General features: G+C 38.8%; 1 protein-coding gene across 3 annotated transcripts in view; it reads left to right on the plus strand.

The window, feature by feature from the left end:
* Nucleotides 1-3,477: 3,477 nt before the first annotated feature.
* GLIPR1L2 (GLIPR1 like 2) overlaps nt 3,478-15,922 on the plus strand; it is a 50,062-nt gene continuing 37,617 nt past the window's right edge. For all 3 annotated transcript variants that reach the window (XM_066257807.1, XM_066257810.1, XM_066257808.1), the window contains exons 1-2: nt 3,478-3,711; nt 13,909-14,154. In XM_066257807.1, the coding sequence (XP_066113904.1) occupies nt 3,478-3,711; nt 13,909-14,154 (480 nt within the window). The remainder of the gene's footprint in view (nt 3,712-13,908; nt 14,155-15,922) is intronic.

Consider the following 15,922-nt stretch of genomic DNA (forward strand, 5'->3'; position numbering starts at 1 on the left):
GCTGGGGGCATTACAATACCTGACTTTAAACTATATTATAGGGCCACGATAATCAAAACAGCATGGTATTGGCAGAAAAATAGACACTCAGACCAATGGAACAGAATAGAAAGCCCAGAAATAAAACCACATATATATGGTCAAATAATCTTTGATAAAGGGGCCAACAACATACAATGGAGAAAAGAGCCTCTTCAACAAATGGTGTTGGGAAAACTGGAAAGCCACATGCAAAAGAATGAAACTCGACTACAGCCTGTCCCCGTGTACTAAAATTAATTCAAAATGGATCAAAGACCTAAATATAAGACCTGAAACAATAAAGTACATAGAAGAAGACATAGGTACTAAAATCATGGACCTGGGTTTTAAAGAACATTTTATGAACTTGACTCCAATGACAAGAGAAGTGAAGGCAAAGATAAATGAATGGGACTACATCAGAATAAAAAGTTTTTGCTCAGCAAGATAAACTGATATAAAAATAAACAGACAGCCAACTAAATGGGAAATGATATTTTCAAACAACAGCTCAGATAAGGGCCTAATATCCAAAATTTACAGAGAACTCATAAAACTCAACAACAAACAAACAAACAATCCCATAAAAAAATGGGAAGAGGACATGAACAGACACTTCTCCCAGGAAGAGATACAAATGGCCAACAGATATATGAAAAGATGCTCAGCTTCATTAGTTATTAGAGAAATGCAAATCAAAACTACAATGAGATACCACCTCACCCCTGTTAGATTAGCTATTATCAACAAGACGGGTAATAGCAAATGTTGGAGAGGCTGTGGAGAAAAAGGAACCCTCATTCACTGTTGGTGGGAATGTAAAGTAGTACAACCATTATGGAGGAAAGTATGGTGGTTCCTCAAAAAACTGCAAATAGAACTACCTTATGACCCAGCAATCCCTCTACTGGGTATATACCCCAAAACCTCAGAAACATTGATACGTGAAGACACATGTAGCCCCATGTTCATTGCAGCACTGTTCACAGTGGCCAAGACATGGAAACAACCAAAAAGCCCTTCAATAGAAGACTGGATAAAGAAGATGTGGCACATATACACTATGGAATACTACTCAGCCATAAGAAATGATGACATCAGATCATTTACAGCAAAATGGTGGGATCTTGATAACATTATAAGGAGTGAAATAAGTAAATCAGAAAAAAACAAGAACTACATGATTCCATACATTGGTGGAACATAAAAATGAGACTAAGAGACATGGACAAGAGTGTGGTGGTTACCAGGGGTGGGGGGAGGGAGGACTTGGGAGGGAGGGAGGGAGAGAGTTAGGGGGAGGGGGAGGGGCACAGAGAACTAGATAGAGGGTGGCGGAGGACAATCTGACTTTGGGCGAGGGGTACGCAACATAATTTAATGACAAAATAACCTAGACATGTTTTCTTTGAATATATGTACCCTGATTTATTAATGTCATCCCATTACCATTAATAAAAATTTATTTAAAAAAATTAACATTAAAATGAAGTACCATTTTATAATTTACCAGTTTATCAAGTGATTAAAAACATCCACGCCAGGGCTAATGTGGTGAAAAGGGAACATATATACACTGCTGGTATTTGCTTAATTTGGCACAACCCCTTAGAAGAGCAATTGGTATGGGTCATAGAAATTTAAAATATCACATCCTTTATTTATGCCATTTTTGTAATTTGTCCTAAGGAACCAATCCAGAAGGAAGAAGAGACTCAGGTCCAGGGAGATAGTCCTGGCAATATAATTCATGATGTAAACTGGAAGCTCCTAATTGCCTGATAAGAGAATAGTTATTTCAATATATTTTTGCAGTCATTTTTAATGACAATCAATCAGGAAAACTCTGTGGCAACAAGGGACTAGTTGATGAGAAGTTAAAATAGAAATGGGGAGGGAGGGTGGGAAAGAAGCAAGAAGAAACATTTAAGGGAATGCAAAATCAGGGTTGGGCTGTGAGGTGAGCAAAATTTAAGGTGGATACCAAAAAAGTCAATAAACAAGGTAAGTAATATTTTTTAAAGGCAAAATTAATGTCAAAACATCCATGGTAAAAAAAAATCAAATTTTAAAATAAAAACAAGATCTGACTTTTCACTTTCACCATGCTGAGAGTGCCTCACTTGCCTCTCCCTAATTTAAACCCAAGAATCCTGTTGTTTAAATTGATATTGTCTTCATCAATGATATTTTGCATTGATTTTTAAATGAAAATCATATATATTGTGCATTCAACTATTTTTTAAAGCACATTTCTTTTTAGATATTTTGGCCAACCAGTCACAATGTTTTCTTTGTGGCAAAATTCTGTGCCAGTGTCAATAATTTTTGTTGTTTGTTTTCCTTTTATTTATTGATTGATTTTAGAGAGAGAGGAAGGGGGAGAAAGAGAAACATCAATTTGTTGTTCCACTTACTACACATTCATTGGTTGACTCACCTATGTGCCAGGACTGCGGATGGAACCCACAGCCTTGGCGTATGGGGACAATGTTCTAACCAATTGCGTTACAGGCCAGGGCCCAGTGTCAATGATTTTGAATATCTCCTTAACACTATCAAGCACAACATGTTATGTGCAAATGGATCCCCAAACAAATATTTGCTTTTATTTTGTTCCTAGAACTTAGATTCTTCAAAAAAAGTTCTAGAGCAAAATGTTTGGAGGTAAAAAGCACAGGCCAAAATCTGCTAGGACATTAGTCATTTTTGTCTGAAAGAAGGAATGAAAACAAAAAATAAGTTCTTATGTACTGTGAACTGGACAATTCGTCATAGAAGATTATTCCTGATATTCCAGGCTGTCTATAAAGTTCTGGTGACAGAAAATATGGAAATATTTCAGGCTTATGAGAATTTGATGAGCTTTAGTTTAATCCCTAAATGTTGAGCTTTCCAATCTTCCATTTATTTTGTGATCACCCACAAAAGCTCATTAAAACACAGAGAGAAAAATCTCAAGGAAGTCCACTTTAAAAGGGTATTTTTCTGTCCCTGATGAAAATAAAGGGTGCTTCCTGCCTTAAATTCCCAATTCGACAGGTAAGGGTGGAAAACAAAAAATTAATTTAATTAATTTTAATTAATTCTTCTGTCAATATCACAGAAGAGTGACCATTTACCTTCGCATGATTAGAAGGTTCCTCACACATGTTCATTATTAAGCAATTAATAACGATGCCAATCAATAAACGATGGCACATCATTTAGAATCAGAAGTCAACTCTGGATAACTCCCAGCTACATTAATTAGCTTAGTGAAGAGCCTGCACCCATTCGCCTCAAGCTTCGCTGGAACTCTGAGGTCCTTCCGCGCACGGAACCCAGATTATCATTCACGCTTTTTTCTCGGCTTCTGGCGGGGCGGGGCACGGCATGTCGGCCCCGCCCCGTAGATTGGCAGGTCACCAGGGCGGGCTGGCGCGTGCGCACTGGCCTGTCTACGGGCGGTGGACTATGGAGGCTCTAAGGCTCTACGCCCTGGGCTGGTACATCCAATCGCTCCCTCTGACGCGAGGGGGCGTTTTGAAGCTGTGGTGCTGTGAGCTCTGGCTGCTGCTTCTGACTTCTGGCTTGAGCGCCGAATTGTTCCCTCACGAAGAGGACCCAACCTTTGTCAACGAGTACGTGAAACTCCACAATGAGCTCCGAGGCAACGTCTTGCCCGAGGCGGCTAACATGCGCGTCCTGGTGAGGCCCTGGGGAGGTTGCCTGAACCTCCGACATCCCTTGTCACCACGCACCGCACCCTGTAGGTCTCCAGGAGCCCGGGCCGCTGCTCTGAGGCTTCGGGGACGCGGGGAACTGCGCTGTTAGTTGGAATTTTAAAATAAGTACTCGTAAATGTATCCACGGAAGAACTAAAAACCAGTGCCTCTCCACACATTTATTACCGAGATTTTGCGCAGGACTGGGACGAGGCGAGGGCGAGCAGAGGCACTCACCTGAGGCGCAAATTTTAAGGAGGCTTCAATTGGAGAAAAAGATAGTTGAATGCACAATATATATGATTTTCATTTAAAAATCAATGCAAAATATCATTGATGAAGACAATATCAATTTAAACAACAGGATTCTTGGGTTTAAATTAGGGAGAGGCAAGTGAGGCACTCTCAGCATGGTGAAAGTGAAAAGTCAGATCTTGTTTTTATTTTAAAATTTGATTTTTTTTTTTACCATGGATGTTTTGACATTAATTTTGCCTTTAAAAAATATTACTTACCTTGTTTATTGACTTTTTTGGTATCCACCTTAAATTTTGCTCACCTTACAGCCCAACCCTGATTTTGCATTCCCCTAAATGTTTCTTCTTGCTTCTTTCCCACCCTCCCTCCCCATTTCTATTTTAACTTCTCATCAACTAGTCCCTTGTTGCCACAGTCTTCCTGATTGATTGTCATTAAAAATGACTGCAAAAATATATTGAAATAACTATTCTCTTATCAGGCAATTAGGAGCTTCCAGTTTACATCATGAATTATATTGCCAGGACTATCTCCCTGGACCTGAGTCTCTTCTTCCTTCTGGATTGGTTCCTTAGGACAAATTACAAAAATGGCATAAATAAAGGATGTGATATTTTAAATTTCTATGACCCATACCAATTGCTCTTCTAAGGGGTTGTGCCAAATTAAGCAAATACCAGCAGTGTATAAATGTTCCCTTTTCACCACATTAGCCCTGGCGTGGATGTTTTTAATCACTTGATAAACTGGTAAATTATAAAATGGTACTTTATTTTAATGTTAATTTTTAAATGCTGTTTTGATTGGCCATCTTTTAGTTCTTCCTTGTTCATTTTCTCTACTTTTATTATTGTAGGTGTTTCCTCTTCTGTTTATGTATTGTCTTACAGAAATATACTAGCATTTAGTACTGTTGCTGAAGGTAGTTATTTCCAAGCCAATTCCTAGGTTTTGAATTTAATCATAGAATTTGGGGATATTTGAGAATCTTATCTATAAACCCCCCCCTTTATGATTAATTCTGGGATTTTTTTTCAAGATTGAAGATCAGTCTTCCTTCTGATAATTAATAAACATACAATAGACCTGGCCAATGAGTGGCACAGTAGATAGATAGAGCATCATCCCAGAGTACCAAGGTCACTGATTCCAGCCCCAGTCAGGGCATGTATTAGAAGCAATCAATGGGTGCACAACTAAGTGGAACAAGGAGTCGGTGCTTCTCTCTGTCTCTCCCTCCCTGCCTCTCAAAAAAGAAGAATATTTTTTTCTATATTATATATATGTATAATCTATGAAATTAACTGAGAAAACCCTAAGGAAATCTTAATATTAGTTTCAGAAACTTTTTTTGGATATACTACAACATATGTACTTAGCATTTTGGTTTTACAACTATTTTGTTGATTTTCCTGTGTATGTTGTTTTTGTTCTTGTTCTTAACTAAACAATGGACTTAATGAGGCTTTAAATAATGACAAAATTAGTTATTTGTGGATATTTCTACATAGCTGTCCAGGAAACAGCATCTTGTGATATTTTCTCACATTTCTGGGAATATCATAAAACTTTATATGGGCCTCTTTACACTTACCAACTACCATTACTATGTGTTAAAATTGTGTGTGTGTGTGTGTGTGTGTGTATTATATATATAATATATATATATTTAAATAATAATATAATACATATAATATATATAATATTCTGGGTTGTTATCCTAACAGTAAGCAACTAGATGACAAAATTTATGCCTAACTTTATAGTTTAGTCTTTACAACACAATATTTTGCATACAATCAGTGCTCAACAAATAGTTCTTAGATGAATATTTTATATTATTGTATTACTATAAATAAAAGGCATGAGGGAGCCTGACCTGTGGTGGTGCAGTGAATAAAGTGTCAACCTGAAATGGTGACGTTTCTGGTTCGATACCCTGGGCTTCCCTGGTCAAGGCACATATGGGAGTTGATGCTTCCTGCTCCTCCCTCTCTTCTCTCTCTCTCTCTCTCTCTCTCCCTTCTGTAAAAATGAATAAAGTTTTAGGAAAACAAAAAGAAAAGCATGAGGGATTCTAAGATGGCTGCAGGGTATGTGAAAGCTACACTCACCTGCCCCTAGTCTCAAACAGGATTTATGGCTAAATTATAGAGCGAACAACCTGAATAACCAACTGAAGTCTAGCAAACTGAAATATTATAAGGATTTACAGAAAAAGCCACATAGAGACTGGTAAAGAGGATGGAGATTTCTAAAGTGCTGGCCCCTGCAGCCATGTACAGGAGCTGAGAAGCCAGAGGGATATATCAACTGCAAAACTACCCCCCCCCCACCTCAGGAACATGGGGTCTCAACCTCTTGCAGGGATCCCAACCCAGAGCAACAGAGATAGGAAGAGGAGCCCACATAGCACCTGAGACTGAAAAATCAGTGGGATTTAGTCCTCCTGGGAGAGAAAGGAGTCTGCTAGAGACCCAAACACCACCTTCCCAGGGTCAAGCATGCGCACCAGCCTGGGGAGTGCACTGCCCTGTCCTCCAGCTGCTGGCATCACCACTCTGCTGTGCTCAGGTCCTGCAAAGGGTTGTACTGGTTCAACCCCTCAGGGAACTATGGGAGCTCTTTTTCTGGAGAAGCTCTTGGCAGGTACTCAGACAGTGATTGAAGTGTGTGTCTTTGGAAAGGATCATTATTCCCACATAACAGGCAACCTCTCCTCCTGTTGAATCAGTTGGTCTACTCTGCCATTCTGTGGCTCTATTCTGCTGAGTTCAGTCGCACAGGAAGGGTCAAAGTACCATGCAGAGCTGGGACTTTAGGAGATCGATTCTCAGGGAGCCTTTTGTTCTGGAATCAGATGGGCAGGTGCTGGGTTGTGTGGCTACATTACTGGAAGGTCATTCATATCTTCCCTGTGAATCAGCCCATGCCATCCTGGGAAGGAGCCGAAGTGCTTGCCCCTGCCTCTACAGGCTTGCTGGCATCAGCCTCAAAGGGAAGTTGTTTGGATCTTCCCTTTCTGGTCCTGGATATCCCACACTGCTGAGCTCATTTTTGTTGGGGAGGTGGGCAAGTACTATTCATAACTGGGACAATCAGAGGGCATTCCCCTCAGAGGCTATTGTCTGGGACCAAGAAAAAGTGCTTGGTCCCCTACTGTGAATTCAGCTGGCACCACTCCCAATTATCTGTCTTCCCCAGCCCTAGTGGCTCTGACCTGAGCTTGCACCTACAGAGGATACAGATGGCTGCACCCAACCTGAACCTGCAACATGCTCTTCCTGGGGGAGCTAGAGTTGGAGACTCTGGTAGAGACTGAGTGGTTTAGCTCTGGGTTAGGGGCCACTTTCCCTTTATTGAGTGACTGATTGCACAGCCCCCAAATAGGAGACCCATCAGCCCTGTCCTCCCGACCCTGGTCCCCCTGTCCTACTGAGCTCATAACATGTGGAAGGGTCTGTGGTATGGCCAACCTGGGCCCACTCTATAGTCTTTCTTCAAAAGGCTCTGGAGGAAAACCAGGTAACCTCAGGGTTAAGGAGAGTAGCTAAGAGTACATAGAGGCAGACCTCAGGGAGCCTTGGACTTTTTATAGATCTGCCTCCAGCTATAAGCTGGAGGAAGTCAACCCTTATACACAGATTGGCCCCTCCCATGCACACCAAGGTCCAGTGGACACAGCAACAAACAATGAATAGCATGATAGTTCCAGATAGGTAACCCAAGGTTGGTTTCACACAATGTCTGACATTGACCTATACTACAATCCCAACCACGTGGACACAGAACTAACGCAAACATTGATGGGCTTCAGTCTGTACCAGAACTTGACCCAACTGGCCAGACAAGGAACACACCCAAAGGGGAATTCTGGCAGGCACCAGACTACTGACAACAACTTCTCCTCAGGAGCAGCACTTGCACAATGGCTCATACATGATGATTGAGGTTTATCCTTATGTTAGGCAGCCTGAAGGGTTAACCACCTGAGAAAGCCAACAGCATTCAAGACTCAACTACCACAGGAGGGTGCACATAACCTACAAGAGACATTCCTAGAGCACTGAGCTCATGTGCTCTGGAAGATTGTGCCACTGAACCCGACAAGACACTACATCCCAAAGTCACTATAACATGTTTTGGAGTCATAGCAGATCTACCTAATACACAGAGACAAAATTGGGAGACAATTTTGCCCCAAATGAAAGAACAAGAAAAATTGCCAAAAAAAGAATTAAATGAATGGAAGCAACTAACATGCCAGATGCAGTGTACAAAACAATGGTTATAAGGATGCTCAAGGACCATAGGGGAAGAGTGGATGATCTCTTTACAAAGGAACAGTAAACATTAAAAAGGACATTGAAACCATAAAAAGGAACCAGTCAGAAATGAAAAATATAATATCTGAAATTACAAATACAATTTCAGATATAATATATAAGAAGGAATCAACAGCAGGTTAGATGAAACAGAGGATCAAATCAGAGATTTAAAGGACATAGTAAGAGTAAGTACACAAGCAAAACATCAGAAAGAAAAGAAAATTTTAAAAATGAAGGAAGTCGGCCCTGGCTGGTTGGCTCAGTGGTAGAGCGTCGGCCTGCCGTGCGGAAGTCCCGGGTTCGATTCCCAGCCAGAGCACACAGGACAGGCGCCCATCTGCTTCTCCACCCCTGCCCCTCTCCTTCTTCTCTGTCTCTCTCTTCCCCTCCCGCAGCTGAGGCTCCATTGGAGCAAAAGATGGCGCCGAGGATGGCTCCTTGGTCTGTGCCTCAGGCGCTAGAGTGGCTCTGGTCGCGACAGAGCGACGCCCCTGATGGGCAGAGCATCGCCCCCTAGTGGGCGTGCAGGTGGATCCCGGTCGGGTGCACGTGGGAGTCTGTCTGACTGCCTCTCTGTTTCCAGCTTCAGAAAAATTCAAAAATAAATAAAATAAAATAAAATAAAATAAAATAAAATAAAATAAAAATGAAGGAAGTCTAAGGCACTTCTGGGACAAAATCAAGCATAACAACATCCACATCATAGGGGTACCAGAAGTGTTTCTCTTAAGATCAGGAACAAGACTGAGATATTCACATTCACTATTCTTACTCAATACAGTACTGGAAGTACTAGTCACAGCACTGAACAAGAAGAAGAAATAAAAACATCCAAATTGGAAAGGAAGAAGTAAAACTTTCATTATTCACAGATGACATTATATTATATATAGAAAACCCTAAAGACTCCACCAAAAAAAAACCTACTAGATTGAATAAATGTATTTGACAAAGTAATAGGATACAAAATTAATATCCAGAAATCAGTTCCATTTCTATACATCAATAATAAACTATCAGAAAGAGAAATTAAGGAAAAAAATCCCATTTACGATTGCAAGAAAAAAATATAAGGTATCTAAAAATAAATTTAACTGAGGAGATAAAAGACTTGTTCTTGAAAAATTATACTGAAGAAATAAATTAAGGAAAATACAAGTGGAAGCATATACTGTGTTCATGGATAGGAAAAATTAATGTCATTCACATGTCCATACTACTCAAAGCAATCGATAGATTCAACAATTGTTGAATTTAACAATTCCTGTTAAAATACTAATGGCATATCTCACAGACCTAGAACAAATATTCTAAAAATTTATACAGAACCACAAATACCCTCAGCAATCTTCTTTTTTTCTTTTTAGCAAGAGAGTGAGGGGGAAGGAGGGAAGGAGGGACAGACAGGAACAAACAGACAGGAAGGGAGAGAAATGAGAAGTATCAATTCTTTGTTGCAGCACCTTAGTTGTTCATTGATTGCTTTCTCATATGTGCCTTGATGGGGAGTGGGGGGCTCCAGCCGAGCCAGTGATCCCTTGCTCAAGCCAGTGACCTTGGGCTCAAGCCAGTGACCTTTGAGCTAAAACCAGTGACCATGGGGTCACATCTATGATCACATGCTCAAGCCAGCGACATCAGGATTTCAAACCTGGATCCTTAGCATCCCAGGCCGACACTCTATCCACTGCACCAACACCTGGTCAGGCACCCTCAGCAATCTTGAGAAAGAAAAACAAGTTGGAGGTATTATGCTAACTGATATCTAACTATACTACAAGGTCATGGTAATCAAAGCAGCGTGGTATTGGCACAAGAACAGGCATATAGATCAATGGAACAGAATAAAGATCACAGAAATAAATCCATGCCTTTGTGTTCTATTAATATTTGAAAAAGGCAAGAACATATAATAGGGTAAATACAGTCTCTTCAATAAATGGTGGTGGGAAAATTGGACAGATACAAGCAAAAAAAAAAAAAAAAAAAAAAGGAAACTATATTACCAGCTTACACCATACACAAGAATAAACTCAAAATGGATTAATGACTTAAATGTAAGCCGTGGCCACTTAGCTCAATGGATAGAGCATCGGCCTGGCATGTGGATATCCTGGGTTTGATCCCTGGTTAGGGCACACATGAGAAGCTACCATGTGCTTCTCTCCCCTCCTTCTCCCCTTTTCTCCCTCTTTCCCTCTCACAGCCAGTGGCTCAGTTGGTTCGAACAACCCGAGGCACTAAGGATACCAGTAGTTTGGTTGACCCAAGCCTCGGCCTTAGGAGCTGAGGATAGCTCGGTTGATTCAAGTATCGGCCTTAGATGGTGATTGCTGGGTGGATCCTGGTGGAGGCACATGTGGGAGTCTGTCTCACTATCCCCTCTCCTCTCACTTAATTTAAGGGAAAAAGACTTAAATGTAAGTCAGGAAACCATAAAAATACTGGAAGAACATTTTTTGTAGCAATATTTTTGCTGATATATATCTCCTTGGGCAAGGAAAACAAAGGAAAAAATAAACAAATGAGACCACATCAAACTAAAAAGCTTTTGTACAGCAAAAGAAACCATCAACAAAATGAAAAGACAACCCACTGAAAGTGACAACATATTTGCCACTGATACATCTAATAAGGGTTTAATTTCCAAAATATACGAAGAACTTATACTACTTATCTCCAGGAAGACAGACAATCCAGAAAAATAAATAAATAAATAAACAAACAAACAAAAAACAGCAAAGAATCTAAATAGACATTTTTCCAAAGAAGACATATAGATTGCCAACAAACATGAAAAGATGCTCAACATCACTAGTCAGTAGAGAAATACAAATTAAATCCACAATGAGATATCACCTCATACCTGTCAGAATGGCGCTCATCAATAAATCACAAACAGTGCTGGCAAGAATGTGGAGAAAGAGGAACTCTTGTGCACTACTGATGGGAATGCAGATTTGTGCAGTCACTGTGAGAAACAGTATGGAGATTCCTCAAAAAAATTAGAGATGGAACTGCCTTATGACCCAGGAATACCACTTCTGAGAATATATATATAAAAAAACTCTAAACTCTGATTTGAAGGAATATATACACCCCTATGTTCATTGCAGTGTTATTTATAATAGCCAATATCTGGAAGCAGCCTAAGCATTCATCAATAGATGTGTAGATAAAAAACTGTGGTACATTTACTCAATGGTATACTACTCAGCCATAAAGAAAAAAAAAAAGCAAATCTTACGGCATGGATGGGCCTGGAAATATTATGCTAAGTGAAATTAACCAGTCAACCTGACCTGTGGTGGCACAGTGGATAAAGCATCGACCTGGAATGCTGAGGTTGCCGGTTTGAAACCCTGGGCTTGCCTGGTCAAGGCACACATGGGAATTAATGCTTCCTGCTCCTCCTCTACTTCTCTCTCTCTCTCTCTCTCTTTCTCTCTCTCTCTTGCTCTCTCTCTCTTCTTTAAAATGAACTTTTTAAAAGGAGAGATTAACCAGTCAAAGAGAAATGCCATATGTGGAATCTAATGAGAAAATAAACTGAGGAACAAAATAGAAACAGGCATAGATACAAGGAACAGACTAACTGCTGTCAAAGGGAAGGGGGATTTGAAGGCTGGGTGAAAAAAGGTGAAGGGATTAAGCAAAAAAAAAAGACACACACACACACACACACACATATATATATATATATAACACATAGACACAGACAGCAGTGTGGTGTTAGAGGGAAAGGGGGTGGGGTAAGTGGAGGTGGACAAAGGGGGGAAATGTGGATGGAAGGAGACTGCTTGAGGTGACTGGTGCATGATGCAGTGTGCAGATGATGTTCTGTCGATCTGTCCACTTGAAACCTATATGGTTGGTTTATTTTGAGATTTTATTTATTGAAATTATAGAGAAAGGAGAGAGAGGGGTGGGGGAGCAAGAAGTATCAACTCATAGCTGCTTCACTTTAGTTTTTCATTGATTGCTTAACCAGGCAAGCCCAGGGCTTTGAACCAGAGACTTCAGCATTCCTGGTTGATGCTTTATTCACTGCACCACCATAGGCCAGGCAACCTGTATGGTTTTATGAACCAATGTCACCCCAATAAATTCAATTTTAAAAAGGCATGAGATTAAAAATATATATTCTGAAGAAACATAAGAATTATACAGTTCTGAACAGACTACATGTAAGAGTATCATAATCATTTGCATCATTTCAACAATTTAACTTTTTTTTAAGAAGAGATGATAGAGAGAGAGAAGGTGTTGGGGGGGGGGGGCTTCAACTTGTAGTTATTTCTTATATGTGCTTTGACCAGGCAAGCCCAGGGTTTTGAACCAGCAATCTCAGCATTCCTGGTAGACACTTTATCTACTGTGTTACTACAGATCAGGCAACAACCTGACATTTTAATAACAAATACATACATAGTACTTTGTCTCAGGAAATAGTTGTTTCATTTATGATTACCTTAAAGTATTTTCCCCATAGAAATTCCACAAATAAGACCCATAAGCAAAAACTGAACCCTCTATGGGCCTTTCAAGTCACAAACTAATATATAAATATTTTATTAATTTATTTAATTTTTTACCACAAGGTGGCATATACATCTTGTTATATAATGTCTTTTTAGTAACCAATAACATTCTTGGTAACAGTTATCAACTCTAACCTGAAATATCAAAGTAAATACTTTTGCAAGTTGTCTGCAGATAGAGGCCATGAGAACCATATTGTGCAATTGTCATTATTTTTTCTTCTATCAGTGTTTGGTAAACAAGAAAAAGCCTACACAGTTGCTATTGGTTTGTATATAAAAAATCTCATTTGTTTGCATTTCAACAATCACTTTGTAATTACTTTCATATAATACAGCTTTGTGACTTTCAAGTCACAATGAGCTATAGTGGTAAGGTTCAGTGTATTTGTGGTAACGCTTGTGTTTTCTTCGCTTTTTAGTTTTACATATCAGAGGCCTAAAATATGAATACAAAAGCATTTAGAAATAAAAGAGCAGTAAGAATAAGAAGTATTAGCAATAATCTAAAGATTCTTTATTAGAATCTGACTCAACTTCTGTAGATAAACAATTGGAAGAGAAGAAGGAGATCAAATGCAATTCTTCCAGTGAAAGATGTGAAAAGCACATTGGCCAATTATTTTGGATAAGAGAGTATGCTGCAAAAAACCGGGGTGCAAATGGGTTTGAAATGCAACTTATATCTATGTTTAATGCCAAGAACAAACTGTTTTAAGGAATTCCATACTTAAGCTTTTATACATACAAATGCAAATATTGTAAGCCATTGTTACTTCAAAGTTACCAAAACAGAATTGTTATACTAAAATCATTGAGACTGCTGAATTCATTGTTGATTTGTATTTATAGGTTGATATTTGTTGATTTCATGTTACATAAACTTTTTCTATAGTCATGAAAAAAATTTGGCCCATGGAGGGTTAATATTGTTTTTCTTAAATCTTACTGTGAGAACTCAATGAAAATAATTTAAAACACACACACACACACACACACACAAAAAAAAACTCATCATTATTTTATTTTCTTTGCTGTTTGCATTTTTTTCAGAGTTGGGATGTAGCTTTGTCGCGGACTGCTAGAGCATGGGGGAAAAAATGTGTGTTTGAACATAATACTCATTTAGAAGAACTAAAAATGGCCCATCCTAAATTTAATGGTATTGGTGAAAATATGTGGGTTGGACCTGAACATCAGTTTACTGCAACTATTGCTATCAGAAATTGGTATGCAGAGAAGAAAAAGTACTCTTTTGAAAATGACAGTTGCTTTAGTGACTGTTCTCATTATAAACAGGTATCTAATTTTTATATTTTTAATCCAGTAGACTCCTTAATTGCTTTACTATCAAGTTTTTGTTTCAATTTTATAAATAAACTTAAATGGTAAAATTATTACTTCTAATAGAATCAAAATTATTATCAGTCCTATATCTTCAAAATGTCTGTAATTCCATCTATCATGTGAACCATCAATTAAAACATTCTTTTAAATATAGAAAATCAATCTCTATTACCAAAGATAAAAGGAGCTTTTCTAAAAATAATGCACACTGGAAAAAGCAGTAAGAAACCAGAAAATAAAAATTATTTTTAAATTAGTAACTATAATCATAACTTTTTTGCACAGATTAGTACACATACTACTACATAACTGTTTGAGTAAAACATTTTCAATGCAAATTAATAGTATTCTTTCCCAACCTCATGTCTAACAATCTACCCTTACACTTTATACTTTACCCTTTCATAACTTTATTCTTACAAAATACTGAACCTTTTGTTATCATTTATACATACATTTATTATGTCACATATCATGTTGTTTAATAATCATCTACATATGATGCAACACTGAGGGAAGGGATCTTGTCTTACCTGTTTATTCTCAACCCAACAACATGACATTATTTAGGTCTCCAATAAATATTTGTATCAGGGATCAACAATTTATTAAAAGAAGTTTCAAGCTTATTTAAAATATGATTATTTTTCTATCAATACATTCTGATATGTTTTATGTACAACTTAAAATCTTTAAACTTTTTTCATGTTGAATTTATGTCTCTTTCATCAATTGAGGCATGTTTCAAAAACGATCTATTTATTCTTCATCTAGAAAGTTATAGTGATTCTCCACTGTCTTATTCATATCTAAGCTAGTCTCTTTAATATGACTTCATACTCTCAGTAAACTAACAAAGGCTACCTCCTGACCAACTCCTCTCTATATTTTGTACTCCTGAATTCCAGTATCTTAGACATTTTTGTCTCCTGCATTTGACCTAACTCTAATTTTAACTGTTACAGACTTTCTATTCTCTATTCTTATCATGCATCACTCATTTCTTTAAGAACCACTAAGGCTTGGGATAAAAAGAAAAATAAAACAGAAATAGTTCCCCTCTCTCACAGACAGTAACAAAACAAAACAAGTATTTTTTTTTTTTTGTATTTTTCCGAAGTTGGAAACGGGGAGGCAGTTAGACAGACTCCCGCATGCGCCAGACCAGGATCCACCCGGCATGCCCACCAGGGGGCGATGCTCTGCCCATCCAAGGCGTCGCTCTGTTGCAACCAGAGCTATTCTAGTGCCTGAGGCAGAGGCCACAGAGCCATCCTCAGCGCCCGGGAAAACTTTGCTCCAATGGAGCCTTGGCTGCGGGAGGGGAAGAAAGAAACAGAGAGGAAGGAGGGGGGGGGGGGCGGTGGAGAAGCAGATGGGCGCTTCTCCTATGTGCCCTGGCCGGGAATCAAACCCAGGACTCCTGCACACCAGACCGACGCTCTACATCTGAGCCAACCCAAGTACTTTTTAGTCACTTGAAAGTAGTAGAAATGTTAAAGCCATACCGAGAATTTCTGGAATATCTTTAGTTATTCTCATAGCTTTACTGCAATTTAAGACCTGCTTTTTCTTTTTATAAAAAAAAAAAAAGCTCCTTTATTCATTTTTTAAATGAAAGGCAAAGACTGTTGTATAATGGAATTTTTTCAACAAAAGAGAAGTATTACTCTCTACTCTTGTATTGCTTTTCCTTCCCTCCTATAATCTTAGTGTTTTC

This window comes from Saccopteryx bilineata, chromosome 2 (assembly GCF_036850765.1).
Source record: "Saccopteryx bilineata isolate mSacBil1 chromosome 2, mSacBil1_pri_phased_curated, whole genome shotgun sequence".
In the NCBI taxonomy this organism is placed as follows: Eukaryota; Metazoa; Chordata; class Mammalia; order Chiroptera; family Emballonuridae; genus Saccopteryx; species Saccopteryx bilineata.